Raw genomic sequence first — 23708 nt, forward strand, 5'->3', positions numbered from 1 at the left:
CCTAGCGCGGCGCCCGGAGGCTCCCCCTTCATTGACGTCAGTCCCCTGGGAGAGCGCGGTTTTGCTGGCGCGGGAGCGGGCGGGGCCGCATTCCAGCCTCCGGGTGCGGCGGCTGCGAGCCCAGCCGGGTACACGTGACGGGTGCCCCCTCTCCTGGGCCCGAGGCCAGCGCTCAAGGCGCCGCGCTCCTTGCCGCGTGTGGCCCTCTGCAAATAGACCTGCAGTTCCTTAAATTCACTTCCCAGACAGACCACTTGCCTTCTGGCTCCTGCTTTGAGGGAAGGGAAGGGATAGTCAGACCTTGAGCTTCAAAGCTGGAATGTCGTGGGTTCGAGTATTACAGCAGCTGTGTCACCTTGGGCCAGTTACCTAAATGACAGTATTAATTCATTGGGCAATGGTCAGTCCATTAGGGACCCACCCTGCCCAAGTTCCTTAACAGGCAGTGCATAGGAGAGCCCTATAAGCCCCTGCCCTGGGGGAATTTACAGCCCAGTAAGGGAGGCAGATATTAAAAAGCTTAAAACATTTTAGCAGTGATTACAATTGTAATAAACATTATAGCTAGAAAAGAGTCAAATGGAGGAATCTCAGCTCCTTGTAGGAGGTCCTGGGAGATAGAAGCAGCAACATCTAAGCTAACATGTGAAGGAGGAGTTGAAGTTGGTCAGATGAAAAAGAGTGGGTCTGGGAAGAGTGTTTAAGGAAGAGAGTATGGCATGTGCTAAGTCTAGGAGGTAGCTGGACTCCTGGAGTAAGGCTAGCAAGGGAGAGATTTGTGAGGAAGCAGGAGGCAGAGGGGGGCCGTGAAAAAGTTTCCATTTGATTCTGTGTGGGGAATACCATTACATATATTTGTTTAATAGGCATTTTATTTTATTTTTAAGTTTATTTTAGAGAGAGAGAGAGAGAGCACACAACTGCACACAAGTCGGGGAGGGGCAGAGTGGGGAGAGACAGAGAATCTGTCTGAGCGGAGCCAATTCGGGCTCCAACCGTGAGATCAGGACATGAGCATGAGCAAAGTCAGACGCTTAACAGACTGAGCCACCCAGGTGCCCCTTAATAGATATTTTATAGCACTCACCATGTGCTAGTAATGCCAGTCAGCACTTTACAAATGTTAGCTCGTTTCATCCTCCTGACTAATTTGTGTTTTTAGAAGGTCACTTCGGCCATAGGTTGGAACTTGGATTAGAGGGGGCGGGTGTGGATGCAGAGTGCCCAGTAGGTTCTCGATGAATGCTTGTTTACTTGTTTGGAAGATGAGGAGTTGTTTGCTCACTGGTTCAAAAATGGTCAGGAAGGTGCCTGGCAATAGGCAGCTAGGTCTCCCTGACTTCTTCTGAAGACCTGGGGAAATGGCAAAAAGAACAAAGAAATCAGCAATGTTCGTCTCCAATAGAAGGCACTGATTGCTGCAACGCCTTTCAGCCAACTGCTTGGCTAAAGAGAGGACTGTGTGGGCTCCTAAACAGGATGGCTGGGCTTCTGAACCAGGGACTGCCTGTACCCTGTATCCTGATGCCAGGAGCTCAGATGAGCCTACCAGGATAGGAACTGGGAACTTGTGGCTTCTGGGTCAGATGTGACTAAGGCTGGGTGGAGAATATCTGGTCTCTCCAAACACTTTTGCAGGCATGTGACCATATGCTTACCACACAATGGAACCATTTCTGTTGTTACAGCTTTATGATTCAGTGTTTCTGATGAGAAGATAGGGCACTAACATCATGCCAGAGTGCAGGGTCTGGGATCCACACCCCGACAGAGCCCTGTTTAGAAGAGAAGGTCAGCTCTGAGGAGTAGAGTCCTGGTGTAATTCAGGCCAAGACTCGGTTTTACGAGGTATCAGATTAAGGTGAGGTGAGTGAGGAATACTCCTTGGGTGCAATATTTAAGGGGGCACTAAATAATCCAGATAAATATTTTAATGTAGTATTTTTAAAAAGCAAAATGTAAAACATCCACGGTGAACAAAACATCAGCACTTAAAATAAAGACAGACCGTTGTTTGTTTTATGACCTGGCGTCATTTTGCAACAGGAATAGTCATTTCCAATCAGCCCACAGTTCCATGCAGGTCACTATTACGTTCCCTGCCAATTAGCTTTAGGAGGGTTGAAAATAGCGTGTGAACAGATTGGGCAACACAAGGCTTTATGTGTGGTCCTGTTTTTTGATGGTAGGGCTTTCATCAGCTTTTTCCATTTGACTCAAAACGTGGAAGGATATTTCGGTACGTGCATATAGGAGTGCATATGTTTCCTTTTGCTCCGGGCGCCAGTATGGCTCAGCAAGGTGCTAGTTTCTAGGGGAGTAGAGTCTAGGAAAGGGGCTCCAGCTGTTCAGCCTTAAGCAAATACCTAACCTCTCCACTTTTCTATTTTCTCATCTATAGACTGGGAATAATCATGCCCATCTCTCTGTGTTGCTGTGACGATGAAGTGAGGTGTCACAGCACTCAATATAAACCTTGCTACAGACACTAAACCAGCATTTGACTCCTTCCCTCTCTGTCCTGCAGGAGTTGTTCAAGCAACTCTTACCAATGCTTCCCCACTGGGGTTGAGATTTGCTCCAGTGGGTTTGTTGCTCTCTGTCCTGTTCTGGGGAGAGCAGAGAGAACGTTCACCCTCAGCTGACAAGCAGTAGTGTGACTCTTGAGTCAGCTCCGTTTTTCCTTTCCCTTTTTTTTAAGATTTTTTTTTTTTAATTGTAGAGGGGGGTGGAGAGTGTGAACGGGAAAGAGGGGCAGAGGGAGGGAGAGAGAGAAAGAATGCCAACAATGCCATGCTTAGCCCAGTGCAGAGCCTGACGGGGGCTCGATCCCACGACCCTGAGATATGACCTGAGCAGAAATCAAGAGTCAGACACTCAACCCCCTGGGCCACCCGGGCACCCCGACTCTGTTTTTCTTGATAAATGATCCTGGTACTTCTAAACTTTTTTAAAAAGCACCCTTCTTCTTAGGACATTATACAAGGCAACTTACTACAGCCCTCTTCTCTGAACTTAACCAAAAACAGCAAAGTCCTACAGGCAAATAGTACAATATAGAAGCAGTAAAAAACAAAACACAGCGAACAAAAAACCCACACCTAATCTAACCAATGTAGATTATAATTAAAGGTCAGTTTTATATTAGTCTGCTCGGATTGCCATAACAACATACCACAGGCTGGGGGGCGGTTAACAACAGAAATTTGCTTTCTCACAGTTGTGTGGACGGCAAGTCAAGGTGCCAGGCCATTCAGTTTCTGATCAGAGCTCTCTTCCCGGGTTGCAGACAACAGCCTGCTCACCGTGTTCTCATATGGTGAGGAGAGAGAGCTCTCTGGTGTCTCTTCTTATAAGGGCACTAATCCTGTCAGATCAGGGCTCCACTCCTCATTTAACCTTAATTACTTCCTTACTCCAAACACACTTATATCGGAGGCTGGAGTTTCAACATGTGAATTTTGGGGGGGCACAATTCAGTCCATAGCAAGTATGGACTCACAGTTTTTTGTATTTTTTTAATATTTATTTTTGAGAGAGAGAGAGAGCAGAGAGAGCCAGAGAGGAAGACACAGGATCTGAAGCAGGCTCCAGGCTCTGAGCTTGTCAGCACACAGCCCGATGCAGGGCTCAAACTCACAAACCTGAGTACATGACCTGAGCCGAAGTCAGACACTTAACCGAGTGAGCCACCCAGGCGCCCCTGAACTCACGGTTTTTAACAGATAAGTAGATACAGAAATAAGTGAGTCGTAAATGTATGCATATGTTTAAATGTGTATGTGCACATGTGTACATGTGTATGTACACACACGAACACACACAAACACACACATTCCCCAGCTGGGTCTGCCGAGAGGGCCTAGAAGCAATGATACCGCAGCAGGAATAAGCACATTTACAGCCCACATACTGAGTTCCCAGTACCATGCTCCACAAAAGGAACCACGGTTCCTTGGAGAAATGAATCAACCACTGGGGTTGAGAAATTTCAAGACGATTCTAGAACATCTTGTGCTGGAAAGTAAGGAAGTACTCAGAGAATGATGGAGACATCAAAAGGACTAGGAGTCAGTTGATGAGGGCTCCCATCAGCAAATGCAGAGCATCAAAACAAAGCACGACAGTAACAGATTATAACCCAATGAGTGAAGTAATACCTAAGTCCATAGCAATATATAAATGAATAAATGAGTACACGGAGGAGACGAAATAGGCCTCCCTTATAGTAGAATGCCAACCAATAAGTGTAGAAGCAATGAGGCAGCCAGAAAATCCTTAATGGTTCTTACAACAGCCCTGTGGCCAATCATAAAAATAAGGATTGCGGTAGTTTTGCATGTTTTCTTTCTGTTGTATATACGTGGTGGTTTGGTACATAGTAACCTGTTTCTTTTTCTCTCTCTTCACATTTTCATTTCATTTGTAAGTTTTGTAAGTCATCGGAAGTTAACGTTACCAGTTTAGTCTTTAGTTCACAGTACATTCTGAGGGACTCTGGCAAACTCAGAAGTATTGAATACAGACTGTTGGGACTGTGTATCTCCCTATTTTGGAGAGGGGATGTGAGAACTTCCAAGAAAGAGAGCTGTATCTCATTCGGTGGAAATAAGGAGTGGTTTCATTGTAGTATGGAAGTCCGAATGTGTGTAAAAGTTTGCGTACAGAAGATGCGTCTCCAAAGAGGTAGACTGTGCCAGTTATCTCTGGGATAACGGAGCAAAGGCCTGCAAATATTTCTTTTTCCAGCTGGCACAATGCTCAGCTTTGTCAGTAGAGGGAGCTGGCAAGACACCGTAGGAGGAAGAGTTTCTCTCCTTGGTTCTGGTGTGTCCTGTCCCTGAGCTCCTGCAGCCTTCGAGGCTTCTCCAGGGCCGGCTCCTGGAGTGCACGTGATTTTTCAGGCACCAGGTCCTGCCGTGTGGGCTCCCGCAGTGTGGGCTCCCTCAATGTGCGCGCCTCGTTCAGTGCCTGCAACACACAGTGGCTAGTAGCTTCCCTGAGCCACCTGAGTGGCTTTGCAATAACTTTTGAGGTCGCTCCCTGTGAATAATTGCTCCCAGCACCCCACATTGCTAATTTCTGGCAAGTTCTACAAGTGCGGCACCTCAGTGAGACTTCTTTGCCAGCCACTGAGCCACAGCTACTGCGTCCTTTCTAAGCAGATCTGAATCTTGGCCTCGGTGGGAGGGAGGGGGAAGAAACCTCTTCTTAAGGGTCCATCTCAGCTCTAGGGGTAGGGGCTCTTCCTTATATCATCTTTTCCTGTGTTCTTTAGAGTTATCTTTAACTTCTTGTGAGCCAATGCCTCAGCACTCCATTATAGTAAATAATTCCTTGTATTGAGGTTTCCCTATTCAAATGACGTGTGGTTTCCGTCTCATGATTGGACTTCGGCTGATCCAGTGGACAATGGCGAGACTGGTACGTTGGCGAGGATAAAGAACCTCAAGTGGAAAAAAAACAAAAAACAAAAAAACCCTCAAGTGACAGCAGGCTTCTGTCTTACAATCTAGTGATGCACTGGGAACCAGTGAGCTGGGTGTCCAAGTTCGTTCAGAAAACAATATCGAAAATAAAACTAACACATGTGAGCGCTAAGCTCTTTACATCTCATGGAATCCACACAACAGCCCAGTGAAATCACACTGTTAATCTCATTAAACCCGTGAAGAAGCTGAGGTTGAGAGATTTGCAGGATGTCAACGTGCCCTCCAGGTACCTCTACTGCTTAACAAATCACCCCAACACTGAGGGGTATAAAATGACTATTTTATTATGCTCATGGATTCTGTGGGTCAGGATGTTTTGAAATGTACTCAAGCTCGGGGCTCCTGGGTGGCTCAGTTGGTTAACTCTTCGTCAACTCTCGGTTGACTCTTGATTTTGGCTCAGGTCATGATCTCGCGGTTCATGAATTGGAGCCCCGCGTCAGGCTCTGTGTTGACAGTGTGGAGCCTGCTTGGGATTCTCTCTCTCTCCCCCTCTCTCTGCCCCTTACCTGCTCTCACCTTCTCTCTCAAAATAAATAAGTAAACTTAAAAAAAAATGTACTCGGGATTTTGGTTTTGTTTAGGAATAGTGAGGCCAACAGATCAGGAGATGGCTGCCAGTGAAAAGACAGTTTGTTACTCACAGTTCCCCAGAGGAAGGGACAGGCCATGCCATGTGGGGCCACATGGCGAAGCACCAGGGTCATTCAGGAGGCAGAAGGAGCAAGAGAAAAGCATGGACATGAACTCTTACTGTAGTTTTTATGGGAAGAAATGGTTGCAGCAAAGTAAGCAGGCTAGGCAGGTTTAGGATAGTTTGAATAATTCCAGCAGGCACGGGGCTTAGGGACTGTCTCCAATTGTCTGATACCTTCCCCAGGGATGATTAGGCCAGAGGGATGTTGCCTCCTGGAGTGTAAGAACCAAAATAGAGGAGGTGGTTTGGAGTATGGGCTCAGGATTGGTTGGTTTGCATGTCAGAGGCATGCTCAGCATCACATGATCTGCTATCTTTAGGAATTAGCAAAATCTGGGAGGGAGAGTCCCTCCCTGGCTCTGCAAGGTCCCGAGATGTCAAAACATCATAACACACAGAAAATAAAAAGCACGAATGATACACAGGAATTCAGAGAGTGCACGGAGGAAGCGGCTTGTCTCTACTCTACAATGTCAGGACATCCGCTGGAAGTCTTGAATGCTGACGTTGCCTTGACAGCCGGGGGTTGGAATCATTTGAAAGCTCATTTCTCATGTCTGGTGCCCAGGCTGGGGGAACTTGAAGGCCAGAACTTCTGACTGGAGTGCTTCAGTGGCTTGTCAATGTGACCTAGAACATGGGCTTCTTCCATGGCGGCTCAGGGCTACAAATATGAGTTCTCGTGAATCAGGCAGGAGAGGCTTTGTCTTTTGAACAGAACTTAAAAGTCATACAGTGTGGTTTCTATCATCCTCTTAGTTATAACCGAGTCACAAGCTTACCCAGATTCAGAGGAAGCATAGACCCAACCTCTTGATGGAAGAGAAATCAAAGAATTTGGATCCATTTTGTTTTTAAACCTCCGCGGAGTGGAACTAGGAGTCAGACCCGAACAGTTAGGATCCGAACCCTCCTTGCTTCATTAAGGTGCCGTCATAAGAAACAGAAATCTGTTTGTTATCTCAGGTAAAGAAGTGGGGAAGGAGGTTACTGTAAAGCAACAGTGAGCGCACAGAAATGAAGTCTCGCTGAACAACCTGGAGTAAGTCATAGGCAGCTGTTTTTCCTCATCATCTTTCGTCTCTGCAGAGCTGCCTGTGATGGTTACTTTTTTTTTAATGTTTATTTATTTATTATTTATCTTTGAGAGAGAGTGTGTGCCAGCTGGGCAGTGACAAAGAGAGAGGGAGACAGAGAATCTAAAGCAGGCTCTGCGCTATCAGCTCATGAGGCTTAACCTACAGAACCACCCAGGCACCCCGCTGTACTGGTTAATTCTATGTGTCAATTTGACTGGGCCACAGGGTACCCAGATATCTGGTCAAACATTATTCTGGGTGTGTCTGTGAGGGTGTTTTTGGATGATGTTTTTGGATGAGATTAACATCTGAATTGGTAGACTGAGTAAAGCAGATTGCCCTCTCTAACGTGGGTGGGCCTTGTCCAATCAGTTGAAGGCCTGAATAGAATAAAAAGGCTGACCCTCTCACAAGTAAGGACGACTTTCTCCTGGGGCATTTGGCTGGCTCAGTCGGAAGACTGTGCAACTCTTGATCTCAGGATTGTGAGTTCGAGCCCCATGTTGGCTGTAGAAATTACTTAAATAAACGTAACACTTAAAAAAACAAAAGAGGGGCGCCTGGGTGGCTCAGCTGGTTGAGTGTCCAACTTCAGCTCGGGTCATGATCTCATGGTTCGTGGGTTCGGGCCCCGCGTCCAGCTCTGTGCTGACAGCTCGGAGTCTGGAGCCTGCTTTAGAGTCTGTGTCTCCCTCTTTCTCCACCCCTCCTCTGCTCATGCTGTCTCTCTCTGTCTCAAAAATGAATAAACACTAAAAAAATTAAAAAAAAAAAACAAAAAAACAAAAAAACAAAAGAACGGGGTGCCTGGGTGGCACAGTTGGTTAAGTGTCTGACTCTTGAGCTCGGCTCAGGTCATGATCTCACAGTTTGTGAGTTTGATCCCTGTGTTGGGCTCAACACTGATGGGACAGAACCTGCTTGGGATTCCGTCTCTACCTCTCTCTGCCCTTCCCCAGCTTGTGCTCTCTATCTCTCTCTCAAAATAAACTTAAAAACTTTAAAAAAAAAAAAGAAAAAGAAAGAAAGAAAGACTTTCTCCTGCCTGACTGTCTGAGCTGAGACATTGTTTGCTTGTTTTTCCCACCTTTGGACTCTAACTGAAACACTGACTCTTCCTATATCTTGAGCCTGCAGCCTTTAGACTAAACTACACCATGGCTCTCCTGAGTCTCCACATTGCCAACTGCAGATCTTGGAACTTATCAGCCTCCATAACTACACCAACCAATTTCTTATAATAAATCTGTATGTGTATGTATATCTATATCCATCCATCCATCCTGTTTCTGTAGACAACCCTAATACACTGCCCTTTTCTCTGCAGATCGGCTTCCTCTGCCAACTCAGAATTTCTGTTCCCCCTAAATTTGCCTCATGCGCTGACTTTGGTTACTGCAGCACTAGCTCCATTTAGAAATGACCATTTGGCCAAATGCCAAAAGAAGGAATCTGATAGGTCCAGCTTGGGTCAGACGTGGAGGTGGGGAAGTAGAGGCAGAGCTTCAGAGCAGAAATATACCATCTATATCTAGAGCCACCACTCCGACAGGGGCTGTGGGTACAGGCAGAAGACTGCCATGGGAGAGATAGGCAGGCCTCCTAAAGCATTTCGATGCCACTGAAGACTCTCGCTCTTCTCTTGATTCCTGAATGCCATGACATTAGCTATTTTGGCATCTTCCCGGTGGGTCAGGACAAGATCCCCTTGGTCTCTAGTGGCTTCTAGTGGGTTTGATCTCTTTCAGCCACGGCAGCCGTGTCCCACTCTGCCTGTCTAGGTTATGGGGGGTAGGCTTTCTTGGCAGTAGAGCGAAAACCAGAGTTGGAGAAAATCTCCATGATGCTCCCCATCCGTAAGAAGCCCCAGTGGTAATGGGAGTTGGAGACCAAGGGGTAGTGGAGGAGAGACCACATTTGCTTTTGCTCTGTGGTGTCAATGAATAATGTCTTATAAAGGGTCTTATGAGACTGGACCTAAGGGGCAAGTTCATGGTTAAAGTAGGTTCAGGGAATCTCAGACAGATGTAGTGTTTCTAGTGCTCTAAAAATCTAAATTTAGTTCCTACCTTAATCTTTCTGCCTCTCATTTTCCTCAACTGTCAAGTGGAAATAATGAATTACCTATCCCCCATGGCTGTTGCCAGGGCCAAGGAGGAGACGCAGGTGAAACACTCAGCACAAAGCGTCATCTGATGGCAACCCTGGGCTCTAACTCAGCCTTTGGGCCTCATTCCTCTGGTTTTAAAGCTCCAGCTGTGGGTGAAGTAGAGAGTTAGGGGGACAAATCACCCCTTCCTGGAGACCCTTACATGGTAAGCTAAGGTATGGAAACAGCATACATAGGCTCCCCAGGTGCAGATCTTGGGACCTGTGACAGCCACACCCACTCTCGAGGCCCCCTGCCTGGCCCCCTGCCTGCTGACCATTCTACAACAGGGATCAGTCTCTTTGTCTCCGTTCAGGGGCAGTCCTCTGATGTGTCCTCCAAGACCAAGGCTGAAGTCTGAGATATACGCACTGATTAAAAGCCCAGATTTAGTGGGGCGCCTGGGTGGCTCGGTCGGTTAAACCTCTGACTTCAGCTCAGGTTATGATCTCACGGTTCGTGGGTTCGAGATCCACATCAGGCTCTATGCTGACAGCTCAGAGCCTGGAGCTGCCTCAGGTTCTGTGTCTCCCTCTCTCTCTCTGCCCCTCCCCCAACTCCCTCTCTTTCTCAAAAATAAATAGACATTTTTCAAAAATTAAAAAAAAAAAACACCTGGACTTGGGGATCGCATATTTGAATTCCATTCTCCATTGGATGTGTGCCATTAGATAAGTCACATAAGCTCCCTGTGCCTCAGTTTCCTCATTTTAAAAGTGGAAGTGGTTTTAATGACCCTCCGTCACAGAGCTATTGTGAGAAGTAAGCGAGACAAGTGTGGACGGCACCTGGCATGGTGCCTGGCACATGGAAGGCACTTTTCAAATGTTGGTTCTTACTATTGAGCCACTGCCGCTTTTATCCAAGGCTGACTGGCAGGCTGGTGGTGATTGATTCAATCCATCCCGGCTCCAGGTGTCCATCCTCATAGGTGAGGCCCTTCCTTTCCTCAGGATTGCGGTCTGCTGAGGTCTGCACATCCCCATGACGGGTCCCAGTAGGAGGTCATCTTCGGCACCTCATGGGTGGCGGATTCATGGCGAAGTCTCAGGGGCCTTGGTCACTCACAGTTACTTAGTCTTACGGACCCAGCCTTGCCAGCCAACGTTCTGGGCGGCTTCACGCAAAGATAAGCGGCAGAGGGTACTTGCGGCTCCTAGTCTGGTCCTGGCCAGCTTCTCCTGGAGCGTGAGGGCTGAGCTTTGCCAGAGTCCAATGCCCTTATCACTTCCACGCCCCCGGGGCCCCTTGCTTCCATCTGCCCAAAGGTGCCCAGAATCCAGGCTGCCTCGCAGCTCCAGCAAAGGCCAGGTACTCTGTGGGGGCTGGGATAACAAATACAAGAGCCACCCAGATTCCTACCCAACTCCACCCAGAGGGGGCCCCATCCACCATTCCAGAGGCCCCTGTTCCTACAGCCTGGTGGGAGTTCCCTCGGGAACAGGCCTGGAGGTATGAGCCACTTGACTGACAAGTGAGAGCTCACGTCCTGGGCTGGCATACAGGGCCCCTGCCCCAAGTAAACAGTGGATTGTGAGTCAGAAGACCTAAGTTCTAAATCTGGCATTCATGTCATCAATCAGCTGTGTGACCTGGGCCAGGTCACTTACCTTCCCCAGGCCTTAGTTACCCCTCCATAAAATGAGAAGCCTGGAGTAAATGATCTTTTTTTTTTTTTTTTTTTTTTTTTTTAATTTTTTTTTTTCAACGTTTATTTATTTTTGGGACAGAGAGAGACAGAGCATGAACGGGGGAGGGACAGAGAGAGAGGGAGACACAGAATCGGAAACAGGCTCCAGGCTCTGAGCCATCAGCCCAGAGCCTGACGCGGGGCTCGAACTCACGGACCGTGAGATCGTGACCTGGCTGAAGTCGGACGCTTAACCGACTGTGCCACCCAGGCGCCCCTAAATGATCTTTAAGGCCTCTTCCAACCCAGGTATACGACTGTAGCCTAATGCCAGGTATAGACGTGGTAGGTGTTCAGGAAATGTTTATTTAGTAATTTAACAATAAGATTCAAGGCAAGATTCTGCAGGTCCCAGCACCCATATACTTCCTCACTATGAGTTTTGCCTCTGCTGTTAGTTAATTTGTGTCAAGTGCCAGCTCAACAGGTATTAAACCAAGGTGAGTTGAGTCTATATATGCGGTACATTGCCCGTAGCCCAGAGACTGAAGACAGAACTGACTGAACATTAAGAGCTGGTCATGGGATCTCCGGGTGGCCACGCATTCCTTCTTGTTCTGGGCATACTGAAAGTCCTTTGCTTTGGGGCTTTGAGTATTCAGCCTCAGTACTTCCTGTTCCCCGAACAGCCTAGTCCCTGCTTTTGCTCACACCGTGCCCTCTGCCTACAGCACCTGTCAGGGTCTGGGATTTATCCCGCTTACAAGCCAATAAGCTAGCCTGCTGTTGTTTCATCAATGCTGGCAGAAGGCGTGGCTTCCTGAGTCGGACTCAAAGAATTTGCCACTCCTGGCACAGGAAGCAGGGTGAGCATCATCAGTATGTCTCTTTCCCTTGTTCCCTAGTTTCACAGGGATGTTACACATGCGAGAGCTTTGTGTCACAGCTGCGGAGCGCTGAGCTTGGGAAACCCACCGCTGTCCCCTCCTACCGCCGCTACTTTTATCGTAAGCAATAAGCAAGCCTGCTGTCTTGGAGGAGATGTTCCCTCCTCCCTCAAAGTTGCCGGCTGCAGAACACAACACTGAGAAATGGTTGGCAAACGAATAGGCGGCCGTGGCTTTGCATCCTTTGCCGCTCAGGACCCGTGGTAGACTGCCTTGCCCAACAATGCCTAACCCCCATCTCTGCTTGTCAAAATTCTATCCACCCTCTAAAGGCACTTCATTCTGAAAGCTTTCCCCAGCCTTCTCCCTTTTGTATTTCCTTCCTCCCTCTTTTCTGTCCACAGCTGTCCCTCCACTACCAGAAGAGCGCAAACACTGTGAGGGCATGAGCGGGTGCTCCTTATTCCTACACTCCACACCCAGATCGTTTGCATCCAGCAGGTGCTTAGACCATATTTGTTTTGGAGGAATCACGATCTGGCGTGCTTACGCTTTTGCAGAGTCTCCCGGACTGCCCCTTGGAATGTCTTCAGGATTCCAGAGGCTAAAAATATCTTCCCAAAGCCACCACTGGCTTCCTTGTAAGGAGCTGGACTTAGCTGTGAGGCTGAAGGTTTGTGCCCACCAGGTGGCGCTCCACCCTTAAATCTCCAGATGCCTTTTTTAGAAGAGGAAGGACTCTTTTCTCTCACTCTAAATGTTTATTTGGTTAGGTCCCCTGCTCACAGAGATAGTTTGTGCGGCACAACTTCGTCATCAGCCCCGCACCCAGATTCGGCCGCCAGCTGCCCGTCCTCGCTCCAGCCCTTCTCAAGACTGGTACCCTGAGAACATTGAGAATGTCCCTCCAGGAGCTGCTGAGGGATGCTGAGAGGAAAGCCCCAGAATTGGCACCAGAAGACCTAGTTTTGAGTCTTCACATTGATACTCGCTAGTTCTGTTTCTCTGAGCAAGTTACATAACTTTTCTGGATCCCTGTAATAACAGCTGAGAATAAAATACCGGAAAGTATATATAAGCACTTTGAATATGGACCTGGAGCCAGCCACGCCTGGGCTGCTCCGTCAGCTCCTTGAACATGTTCGCCTCCCTTAACCCTCTGAATCCTGGGTTCCCCACCAGCAAATCAGAGTATACAGGAGCACCTGGCTGGCTCAGTTGGTATCGCATGTGACTCTTGATCTTGGGGTCAGTGAGCTCAAGCCCCACACTGGGCGTAGAGCTTACTTAAAAAAAAAAAAAAAAAAAGTGCCTAGAGGGGTTCCTTGGTGGCTCAGTCGGTTAAGTGTCCGACTTTGGCTCAGGCCACCATCTCGTGATTCGTGATTCCAGCCCCGCGTCGGGCTCTGTGCTGAGAGCTCGGAGCCTGGAGCCGGCTTCAGATTCTGTGTCTCCCTCTCTCACTGCCCCTCCCCTGCTTGCACTCTGTCTGTCTCTCTCAAAAATAAATAAATGTTAAAATAAAATTAAAAAAAACTGTGCCTACAGTATAGCAGGCATTCAATTAACAATGATTGCATATATATTATGTATCCCTAGACCCTAAAATGGTGCCCAGTGTCTAACAGGCGTTTGGCGTCCATGGCTGAAAGGATTTCACAGATGAGGAAACTGAGGCACAAAGCAGTTAAGTACCCTCCCATCCCCCCACCCCTGGCCCAGCACGAGGGAGTGGTGGAGCAGTGATGCATAGCCAGGCAGTCTGCCTCCAGGTTTGCACCTAAGCCTCTATACTATGTCATCTCACACAGATACGATGTTTACTTCCCCTTTTATTCACTTAAGATGTGCATTCTGAGCTTTCTCAAGTCCCTGGAGGCGGGGCTGTGTTGGCAGGGAGGGGCATTAGCCCCTGAGAAGCCACATAAATTTCTCCCACCAAGAGTGACAGTCTGCTGGGAGACAGACCAGCTCACCAAGCCAGGGGGCCAGTGGACACGTCCCATGACCAGGAGATGAGGGACTAGTTCTGGAGGTAGGGTCAGCTAGGGGACTAAAGTGTGCGTTGTCCCCAAGGTAAGAGGGCCCTCTCAGTTTCTTTGCGGTTCCCACAACTGAAGAGATGTGGAGGGGATCACGTTAGACCAATAAGGAGGAAACCTCACACGGGAGTCTTAAGATCAGCAGCCACGCTAATCACTTAGGTGGTGGTCCCATGCCCAAGACAGACAACTTTATATGAGGACAGGAATAAAGAGAGGGCATCAAGTTTCTGGGTCTTATTACCATTCTGGCCGGAGTACTAACTTCCAGCCAGATGGCAGGCTTTCTCCTCCCTGTAGAGTTGCCACGGGGGACCGGATTGCAGCCTGAGCAATCCACATAGAAGTGTCCCAATAAGGCCATACTTCTCAAAAAGCCCCTGAAATGAGAATAAAGGAAGAAAAGAGAAAGTACTCACCAGGTTTGCACTGGTTCAGAGTCCAGATGAAAAGATTCGAAGCCCCCTGTTAAGGGCACCAAATGATGGGTTTTGGGGGTGATGATGGGGGTCTGTAGCCTATGGCCAAGAAAGAGTTATTTTGTTTAAAAATTTTTTTAATGTTTATTATTTTTGAGAGAAAGAGAGAGAGACAGAGAGGGAGAGAGAGAATGAGCAAGGGAGGGGCAGAGAGAAAGAGAGACACAGAATCTGAAGCAGGCTCCAGGCTCTGAGCTGTCAGCACAGAGCCCAACGTGGGGCTCGAACTCACAAACCCTGATATCACGACCTGAGCCCCAGTCGGATGCTTAGCCAACCCAGCCACCCAGGCGCCCCAAGAAAGAATTCTTGAAGACATCTTTGGTGCAAAAAGGTGATTTCATTAAAGCACAGGGACAGGACTTGTGGGCAGGAAGAGCTGCACTGGGGTTGTGATGGGTAACTGATTACACACTCTCAGCTTGGGAGGGGGGCAGGGACAGCGTAAATCTCTAAGGAATTTTGGAAGCAGGATTTCCAGGACCTTGAGGGGCTAGCTGTTGTTAGGGAAACACCATTTATTACTGTTTAGTAAAACCTCAGTCATAACAGCCTTCAGACGTATATCAGGGGGTCATAATCATAATACTATGATTGCCAGCACATACCTTGGCAGAGTTGAGATAAAGGAAGTTTCCAAAGGAATTTTTATATGTTAAAGAAGACTTACAGGATCCTGGAGGTTGGGGTAATGTTAGGCCAAGATTGCCTTTTGCCCCTAGCAAAGTGTCACCATCAAGGCAGCTGAGCTCCTACAGGAGGGTCACTCTGCCTGTTTCAAGGACTTACCAATGGGCTGTCGACAGTAAGGGAATTTTTCATTTGCCTTTGTTTCCCACATCACTTAAGTGGGAAGCACTTCAACCCCCTTACATCTTGATGAGGGTGATATTAGGGCTCCAGGAAACGGACTCTACAGGTCTGGAGATAAGGCTACGGATAAGATTAGCTTTTTCTTGCAATTTACTAAGTTTTCCGTAAACTGAAGGAGACTCCTGTCCTGCGTGACCGTGACCTCTGTCCGTCAGCCATTTGCTCTCTTTCCTTTCCCCTGTTCTTGGGCAGCCAGGAGTGTCCGAGGAATACCACGCACATCCCACCTGGCGGGGGGTGGGGGCTGCTGTTAGCCTGTACTTTGCCCTCAGCTTGCCCCACACTCCCTCGTTGCTACCACTCAGTCATCCACTCTGCTGACATTTACTGAGCCTCCTACATGCCAGGCAAAGGCAGATAGAGGTGACAGCCAACAGTTGCAACGTACCAGACTTGAAGTACTGGAGAACTAATGGATGCACCAAGTGAGGGCCTGACGAGCCGGGAATCAACAGTGTGGGAGGCTGGACCAAAGGGAGGAGCATCTAAACCGGGAGTTGAAGGATAAGTAGGAGTTTGCCAGCCAAGTGCGGGCCTGGGGATGAAGGGCATTCTGAGCTTATTCGGGTGAACTTAAGAGGTTTGGTGGGGTTGGCATGCTGGATGGGAGTGTGGGTAAGGGAAGAAAGTGGAAAACAAGGAAAGTGAAAGTCAGTTGGAGCCATTTTGTGAAATCTGCCCCCCAGAAGAGATAGAACTCTATCCCGTGGTCAGTGGAGGAAGCAGGGCAACAACGGGACTGTGCTTTAGAAAGATGTCACACAGTGCACAAAGGTTGGATGGGGTGGAGAGAGAAGAGAGACCAGCTGCGATTACCAGCTTCTTGTCTTAGCCCCTCTAGCCCTCATTTCTCCTCCTCGGTAAAACCAGGAAAATAATCGTGTGTATCTCTGAGGCTGTCTTGACGCTTAAATGGGCGTACAGGTAAAGGACGGTGTGAAGCATCATCAGCTTCCACCACCGGCCGTTTTGCCTAGCAGTTAAGCACACGGGCCTTGCTGTCTCTTACCCCAGGGTCCGTGTCCCGGCCATGTTGGGTAGCACACTTTTAATCTGGGCAACCCTGGACGGCAAGGAGGTTTGGAAAAAGTCGGATGGACCGACAGGACTTGGTTTTGTGGTGTGTGGGAGGGGCAGTGGGGCCTCTGGCGGGTGCCGGTCCCTTTCTCTGATGTCTGAGAGCCCAGGAGAAGTCCGAGGTGGACCCTGGTAGCATATTCCAGACGTCCACGTGAGAACGGATGTCAGCTCAATACCAGCACTGCTCTCCTCCAGCGCCAGGAAAAGACCAGGGGGCCCGGGTGGGCGCTAGGGCAAGAGAAAGTAGAAAGAAAGGGGCCCAGCGAGAGGCTGAGAGAACGCTCCAGAAGACAGCTTTCCCCTCCGAAGCTGGACCGGAGCAGGGGAAGCCGGGCGGGCAGGGCGGCCCCAGATGTGCCAAACTTGGCCGGGGCTGCCAGAGCGGAAGGCCCGCGGTCGGCTGGGGGGTGCGAGTGCCCTCCGCCGCGCCCCGGGGAGGAAGGAATCCGAGCTGGGAGTCTGGCGCCGGCAGAAAAGGGGGGCCGGGGTGGTGAGCGAGGCCCAAAAAGAGGTGGCTGGAAGCCTGGAGGAGCGAGCGGGGGTGGAGACGGGGAGGAGAAGGGGAAGGGCGGGTAGGAGGGGTGGAGAGAGGGAGACAGAAAGAGAGGAGGGCTGTGGGGAGGAGAGAGGGGAGGAAGGGTGGGGAGAAGGGGAGAGGAAGCGCCGGGAGGTCTCGGGAGGACGCGCGGAGGCCGCCGCGGGCACGTCGGCCGGGCCGCCCCCGCGAGCCGGGCGCCGCCATTCCGCTGCTCGGGGCGCCGCCGCCGCCGCCACCGCGCCCGGGGGCCATGCTCCCGCCGCCCCCGCGCCAGCCGCCGCCCCAGGCGCGCGCGGTCCGCGGGGCGGTGCGCCTGCAGCGGGCCTTCCTGCGCGGCCCGCTGGGCGTGCTGCGGCTGCTCCAGCTGCTGGCCGGCGCCGCCTTCTGGATCACCATCGCCACGAGCCGGTACCAGGGCCCCGTGCACTTCGCGCTCTTCGTGTCGGTGCTCTTCTGGCTGCTGACCCTGGGCCTCTACTTCCTCACGCTGCTGGGCAAGCACGAGCTGGTGCCCGTGCTGGGCTCGCGCTGGCTCGTGGTCAACGTGGCGCACGACCTGCTGGCGGCCGCGCTCTACGGCGCCGCGACGGGCATCATGATCTCCCAGACGCAGAGCCACAGCTACTGCAACCTCAAGGATTACCAGATGGCCTGCGCCTACCACGCCTTCCTGGCGGCCGCCGTCTGCGGCGGCCTCTGCCTCGGCCTCTACCTGCTCTCGGCGCTCTACGGCTGCTGCCGCCGCTACCAGGGGGAGCAGGAGGTGGCGTGAGCCGCCGCGCCGCGGGGCGGGGACCCTCCCGACACCGACGCCCCCGTCCTTCCTGCCGCCGCCGCCCCGCGCCCGTGCGCCCCGGCACCCACCCGTTGCCCCGCGCTCCCGCCGCCGCCCGCGCCCAGGCGCCCTGGCCCTCAGTTCCCGCCCGACGGCAGCGCCGCCGCCCACGCCGTTCGTTTCCAGGGACCCGGGCAAGGCCACTTCCGAGGAGGTGGCCCCCACGCTCAGCCTGGCCGCCCGAAGCGAAACCTCGCGGTTCCTCGTTCCCTTCCCTGCCGAGAGCGAGACGTGTACAGGCGCCGCGTAGATCCGGGGGAGGCTCCCAATTGGAACGAGCGTTTGGCTGCGCCACTGCCCCCTCCTTCCCCACCCCGCGGTCGGAAGAGCACCCCCGTTCCCTGGCCCCTCTTCCAGCTTCGAGTGCCGTGAAGGGCAGGCTCGCAGCCGCGGGCGGAGCTGGGGACAGGCCTGCACGGGTCCTGGGATGAGCGAAGAGTTTTCGTTTTAGTTTGGGATTGTGTGAGCATCCAGCGCAGTCTGTGCTGTGACGTTGGGGTGGGGCCTGTCTGCAGAGGTGAGGATGGATTGGAAAGGCCCGCGGGCTGCACCTTTGCACCTTTGGAGTCTTCTCTCCCTCTGCCTGTTCAGCCTTTGTCCTCGCGGTTCTTGGAGGCCAGGCCCAAATGCACACGACTTTCTCAGGCCTCACCTTACCAGCCTTCCTCTCACGGGCTTCTACTCCGCCACCCCCCACCTCCCAGTTTCTTTTTGCCTTAGGGATCCCACAGGACCGTAAGGAATGTCAGGGTGAGCCTCACCCCTTGCTCTTGGGAAAGCCAGAATAAGATTGGAACCCCGTGTGCGGACTCCCATTAGAACCCTGTTTCCAGACTCCCAGTCCAGCAGTTTACATTAGAGCAGTGGGTGTTCCCAGGAGCCCTGGCTCAGGAGCTATCCTCTAAAAGGGGGCTTCACTGCCAAATGGGTTTCTCAAAGGTGCTATCTCCTCTTGGAGATTCACGAGGCTCGTTAGCATATCAAAGGTTCTGAGAAGTCCGGCTGTAAAAGAAGCCCAAGTAATTTAGTTTACAGTGTTAACTGCCAATGGACCTGGACCAATTAGTTTTTGCCACCTAAGGCTTCCAAGCATCCCTGTGCGGGCCTGGCTGTCATTCATTCCTAAGGGATACAACCCACTGGCTACAGTATGATTGAAGATCTGGGGTGCTCCTTTTATTTACCAGGGAATTTCTGTCGCTGAGGGAGGGCCTGACCCAGTGAGGGAGAAGATGGCTGTCCCTGCCAGGCCCCTGAGAGACCTGGGAACTGGTGGATCTGAACATTCCTCTACGTTGTTTGCAAAATGAAGCCAAAGTCATCCAGGTGGTTTCCAAGTCAATCGGAACATTACCTGTAAGAGATGCTGGCATTGACTGTGACCAACTGGCAGGAGTGGGGCACAGTCACCAAAGAGAAGAAAACTCCGAAGCTGGGGTGAACAGCTGGCCCAGCCTCCGTAAGGTAAGGTGCTTCTTGATTTTTCTGGAGGGGTGATAGGCCTCGGAATGAAACGCACAGAGCTCCCTTTTCTGAAAGTTAAGAGGTTTTTATTCGGAGCAAGTTGGACAGGTGACCACAGTGTCCCAAGAGTTGTGCTAATTCAGCCTTTATGCTAAATCCTTCAAAGATCTGCTCTTTGAAAAAGTTCAGCCACGTCTGGATTAGAAACTAGAATAGGGAAGGCCAGAGTGTGTTTGCGTGAGTGTGTTTTTAAAGCCTAGGCAGAGAGGTGTGAGGCTTTGCTGTTGCATTTGTGTGGAGGGTCACAGCATCTATCCAGGGCTCCTTTGTGCCTGGCACTGCCTGAGGCACGTGCCATGTGTTTCGTTCTCTGAACAACCACACTGAGGTGAGTTCTGGTGCTCCCATGTTGCCTAGGAGGGAGGTGAGGCACAGAGAGGTTAAGTATCTTGCCCAGAGTCTCGGGGCTCTGACTGGGGAGCTCGGATCTGGACTCTGGCAGTTTGGTCTCTTCAGGACCGGGCTGGACTGTGCACAGCAGGGAGTCAATACATGTTAGATGCTGTTAATGTGGTTACTTTAAAAAAAAGTTGGGGTGAAGTATAAATATACCTAGCATAAAATTGACCATTCAACCATTTTAAAGGGTACAATTGGGTGGCATTAAGCATTTTCACATTGTTGTGCAGCTGTCACCCACCATCCATCTTCAGAACGGTTTTCATCTTGCAAAACTGAAACTCTGTCCCCGTGAAAATTGTGGTTATTTTTGTGGTCGTTGTTGTTACTGTTATCTTCTGCCCCTCGGGAAACCCTGGAACACCGAGCCCTTCGCTGTCTCATTTAGCCTGGAGTCCTGCTGCCTTACTCCGGGAGGGGCACCGGTTCCATCAGCTCTCACCACTGGTGCCAGCCAGAGCCTGGGGCTGGGCTTTGCCGGGGTACTTGGAGGTGCGTGGGACGCCCAGTGACTTCGGTTCTTCTGTTGCAGGTTTCCACGTTGCTGAGGCCGTGGAGGTTCCCATAGCCGGTCATGCGGTCATGCGACCTCTCCCCCCGGGGTTGCTTCCCTGGGCAGGGGACGCCTTTCTGGCCTGGGCCAGCAGAGGGCTGCGGAGTGGGGAGAGCCAACGACGACCTCTGCCCGGCAGCTTTCCTCCAACACTATCCAGCAGGAGATCCGAGATGAGTGAAGATTCGTTTTACTGTAACACAAGAGAAATCCTGATTCTCCTTGTGCTGACTTACTTGGGCACGAGATTCCAGACACCTGGAACTGAGCCGTGCACCTCTGTCCTCTAAACAGTGGGTTTTGGCTCCAGCTTTTTTCTTTTTCTCTTTTTTCAGATCACCATTTAAGCTGAGTATTCAGCTCAGAACCAGCCCCCCGAGGATCTCTTCTGAGTCCCCCTGCTCACGGTGCTCTGTCTGTGGCCAGGCGACCTTACTCAGGAGTAGACATCTCCTTGGCCTTCCTTCATGCTACCTTATCCATCCAGATGTGCCTGAAACATTCCAGAGCTCACTGGCTCTTCTAGATGTGCCTTCCTGCTTGGCCTCCAGCTGCCTCTCGAGATGTGAGAAGGACCTGTAAAACGGCCCCCTCCCCCACCCCCACCCCCTCCTTCCCCTTGAGACCCTGTACCGTGGAAAGGGCTACCTGACCTGGCCCAGAATTTTTGAATACTGGAGACAGTCTCATTGGCCTCCCTCATTAGACTCCAGGATTCAGTCCAGCCCGAGACCACTGTGGGCTCCTACCAGTCCAAAAGTCTAGGACCGCTTGCGGACCCAGGAAAGGAATTTTCTAGTGTTCTACAAAGGCCAATAGAGAGGGTGGGAGTGGGTGGGGTGAGGGCCGGTGGCGAGAGGGGACCGATGTGCCTCATTTAATAGTTTAGTTGTGATGACTAATTTGCTTTTCTGAATAAAGTTTGGTTTGTCTGATCTTGGTGTACATGTCTTCCCTCCTGGCCTCCTGCAGTAACTCCGTGTACTGGGTGGTCCCGGCCTCCCTCCATCTTCTCATTATGCCGCACTGTCCTTTTGTCTGCCTCCCCAGCTTCCGATTTCCTTCTGGGAGGAAAAGAAACATGAGTTCATGGCTTTTCAGCGCACTTAGGGCAGGACACAGGGACCAAAGGGAAGAAAACTGCCTGTGTCTGCCCCTGACAAAAGCTGGTGGGAATTCCAGAGGCTCCTATCCTGGCTCTCAATGGTCCCTCTGTTGTCGGAAGCTCCACTGCCCAACTGGCAGGCACAGAATGACTGTGGTTATGGAGCCACAGAGTCCTGTTCTTACCCGACTCCGGTATTTTGTAGAAAGGGGGATGAACCCCAGGGTGGAGTGGCAGCTTGCCTCATGTCACAGAGCTGAGCGCGGTCTCTCGGGGCTCAGGCTCCGGTGCTCTGGCATTGCCTCCTGGACACACCCTACCTGCTTTCCTCTGGGTTCCAGCCACGCCTCGGTGAAGAGATGTTTTGGAAAGGGCAGGAAAGAGGAGTTAGCAGGCTTCCTTACCAGCTGCTCCTTCCTGTGCCCTGAACCTGAAGTCTGCAGCCAGAACATAGTATAATACTGGCAGATTGCAAAACTCACTTAGAACAGCTCCAGGCAGGGATCTGACGCTGGGTGTGTTCACACACCCTTCATGGTTTGGATTTCCAGGGTTGAGCTGAGCATCCGACTTTGGCTCAGGTCATACAGTTCATGGGTTCGAGCCACGCGTTGGGCTCTGTGCTGACAGCTCAGAGCCTGGAGCCTGCTTCAGATTCTGTGTCTTGCTCTCTAGGCTCCTCCCCTGCTCATGCCCTGTCTCTCTCTCAAAAATAAATAAACTGTAAAAAAAGAAAAAAAAAATATGCTTCTCCTTGCATGACCTTGTTTGATCTAGTCAACAATCTTAATGGTTGGCATTGTCACCCCCAGTTAATGGGGAAATAGAGCCTCGGAAGAAGGGCCTTATCCATGGTCACACAGCTGACAGCGGTAGGACTGGGAGGTAGATGTTCTCTCACTATCCTTGGCAGCTGGTAAGTCCTTGTCCTCTGGCATCTCTGAAGTTTAGATGGAGTTTGGTTTTCACTCTTGGAGACCAGGTGTTCAGGCATGGTCTAACCTGACATTTCCTGCTTATGGGAGGGAGGGCACTTTGAAATAAGACACTGCTCTTCAGGGACATAATTGAGCCCATTTGAGTCTGGGGAACCCGAGGGATTTGCTCTTTTATGTCTATTACTTTTCCTGTTTTTCTAAGGATGGGGGTGTGGGGTGGTCAGTGGTGAAAAAGGAAAGCTAATAAACCTACATTTTCAGGGATAAAAGGGAAGAGCAGGGGTGTGAGAGAGAAAGGTCTGGTTAGCACCATTGATTTACATTTTTATTGTTTTATTTGTTACAGTAGTTACTTGTAAAATAAAGTACCAATATATACCCATTAAAAAAATTAAACTATACAGAAGGATACAAAGTAAAAAGAGAAGCCATTTAATCATCCTAATCTCAAACCCTAGAGATAAACCATTGCTAACTATTAATTTCCCTTCTTTAATTTTTATAACTAATGAAACTTCTATGGATATGTGTGCACACACGTGTATACATATATACATTAGACTCTTCTACAACTTCCTCTTTAAAATTAATGATAATATAATTCTAATCCTTTCTAAATGCCCATGTAAATAGTCAGGGACTGCCAAGAATTTTTTTGTACTTTCTGGAATCTTTGTAAATTTCTCACATTGGTTAACTTTGTCACTCCCTTGGCTGCTTCCTGTAGAGATCTTAGTAAAACCCTTAAAAGGGGGTGGGTCCTCTTTTACAGATGAGTGAATGGAGGCTTAGGAGGGGATGGGACTCTCCATGTCTGTGCTCTCTGTACCTCAACACGGGCAAGAGTAGCAAGGAGCGGAAGGAGCATCTGGGTGGCTGCACTCCACTTCATAGCCAGTCTTGGGGGAGAGGAACACCAGGGACCAGGGTGAGGGGACAGCTGAAAAGAAGTGAGGAGGGCCTGAGGCTCTCTGGGCCCTGTAAGGCAAGGGAGAGGTATGTTGGGGAGGTGGCCAGAACCCAGAGGAGGGCACCTGGCAGAGCCAGCAGGAAGGTGTGGAACACCCACACGAAATCCTGGTTAGGTTCCTCATCTAGGTTCCATTTTGCTGCCCCGTCCCACAACCCCATTCCTTTTGAACTGGATGGCTATTTGGGATGCCACAGGCACCCAGGCTGTGATGGTCCTTCCTCAGCACTGAGATTAGGGCAAGCTTCCAGAGTCAGTTCCTCTGCAGGCTCTTATCTGTATCTCCCCCAGGCTGAATGCAGGGTCTCCTTGCTGCCGTCTCCAGGAGTCCTGATGGGGCGCTCTGATGCCCCACTTTGTAAAGTGCTTCTTCTTCCTCTTCTTCTCCTTTTCCTTTTCCTCCTCCTCCGTCTTCTTTTAAGTGTATTAATTTATTTA

The 23708-nt window shown here is 50.6% G+C and overlaps 1 protein-coding gene and 2 long non-coding RNA genes across 4 annotated transcripts; 2 read left to right on the forward strand and 1 right to left on the reverse strand.

The window, feature by feature from the left end:
* Window positions 1–204: 204 nt before the first annotated feature.
* Window positions 205–10921, reverse strand: LOC122232042. The gene is made up of 3 exons (XR_006209372.1): window positions 10257–10921; window positions 1088–1353; window positions 205–369 (listed from the first exon to the last, which is right to left on the reverse strand). It is a non-coding gene; the product is annotated as an uncharacterized LOC122232042 (long non-coding RNA).
* An 897-nt stretch (window positions 10922–11818) lies between these two features.
* Window positions 11819–13007, forward strand: LOC122232041. 2 transcript variants are annotated; one of them, XR_006209369.1, is made up of 3 exons: window positions 11819–11913; window positions 12495–12607; window positions 12708–13007. It is a non-coding gene; the product is annotated as an uncharacterized LOC122232041 (long non-coding RNA). The 2 variants fall into 2 exon arrangements; XR_006209370.1 differs by lacking the exon at window positions 12495–12607.
* A 4189-nt stretch (window positions 13008–17196) lies between these two features.
* Window positions 17197–17807, forward strand: MARVELD1 (MARVEL domain containing 1). The gene has a single exon (XM_042960948.1). The coding sequence runs from the start codon at window positions 17197–17199 to the stop codon at window positions 17716–17718; it is 522 nt and encodes a 173-aa protein (XP_042816882.1). The 3' UTR covers window positions 17719–17807.
* The last annotated feature ends 5901 nt before the right edge of the window (window positions 17808–23708 follow it).

This window comes from Panthera tigris, chromosome D2 (assembly GCF_018350195.1).
Source record: "Panthera tigris isolate Pti1 chromosome D2, P.tigris_Pti1_mat1.1, whole genome shotgun sequence".
In the NCBI taxonomy this organism is placed as follows: Eukaryota; Metazoa; Chordata; class Mammalia; order Carnivora; family Felidae; genus Panthera; species Panthera tigris.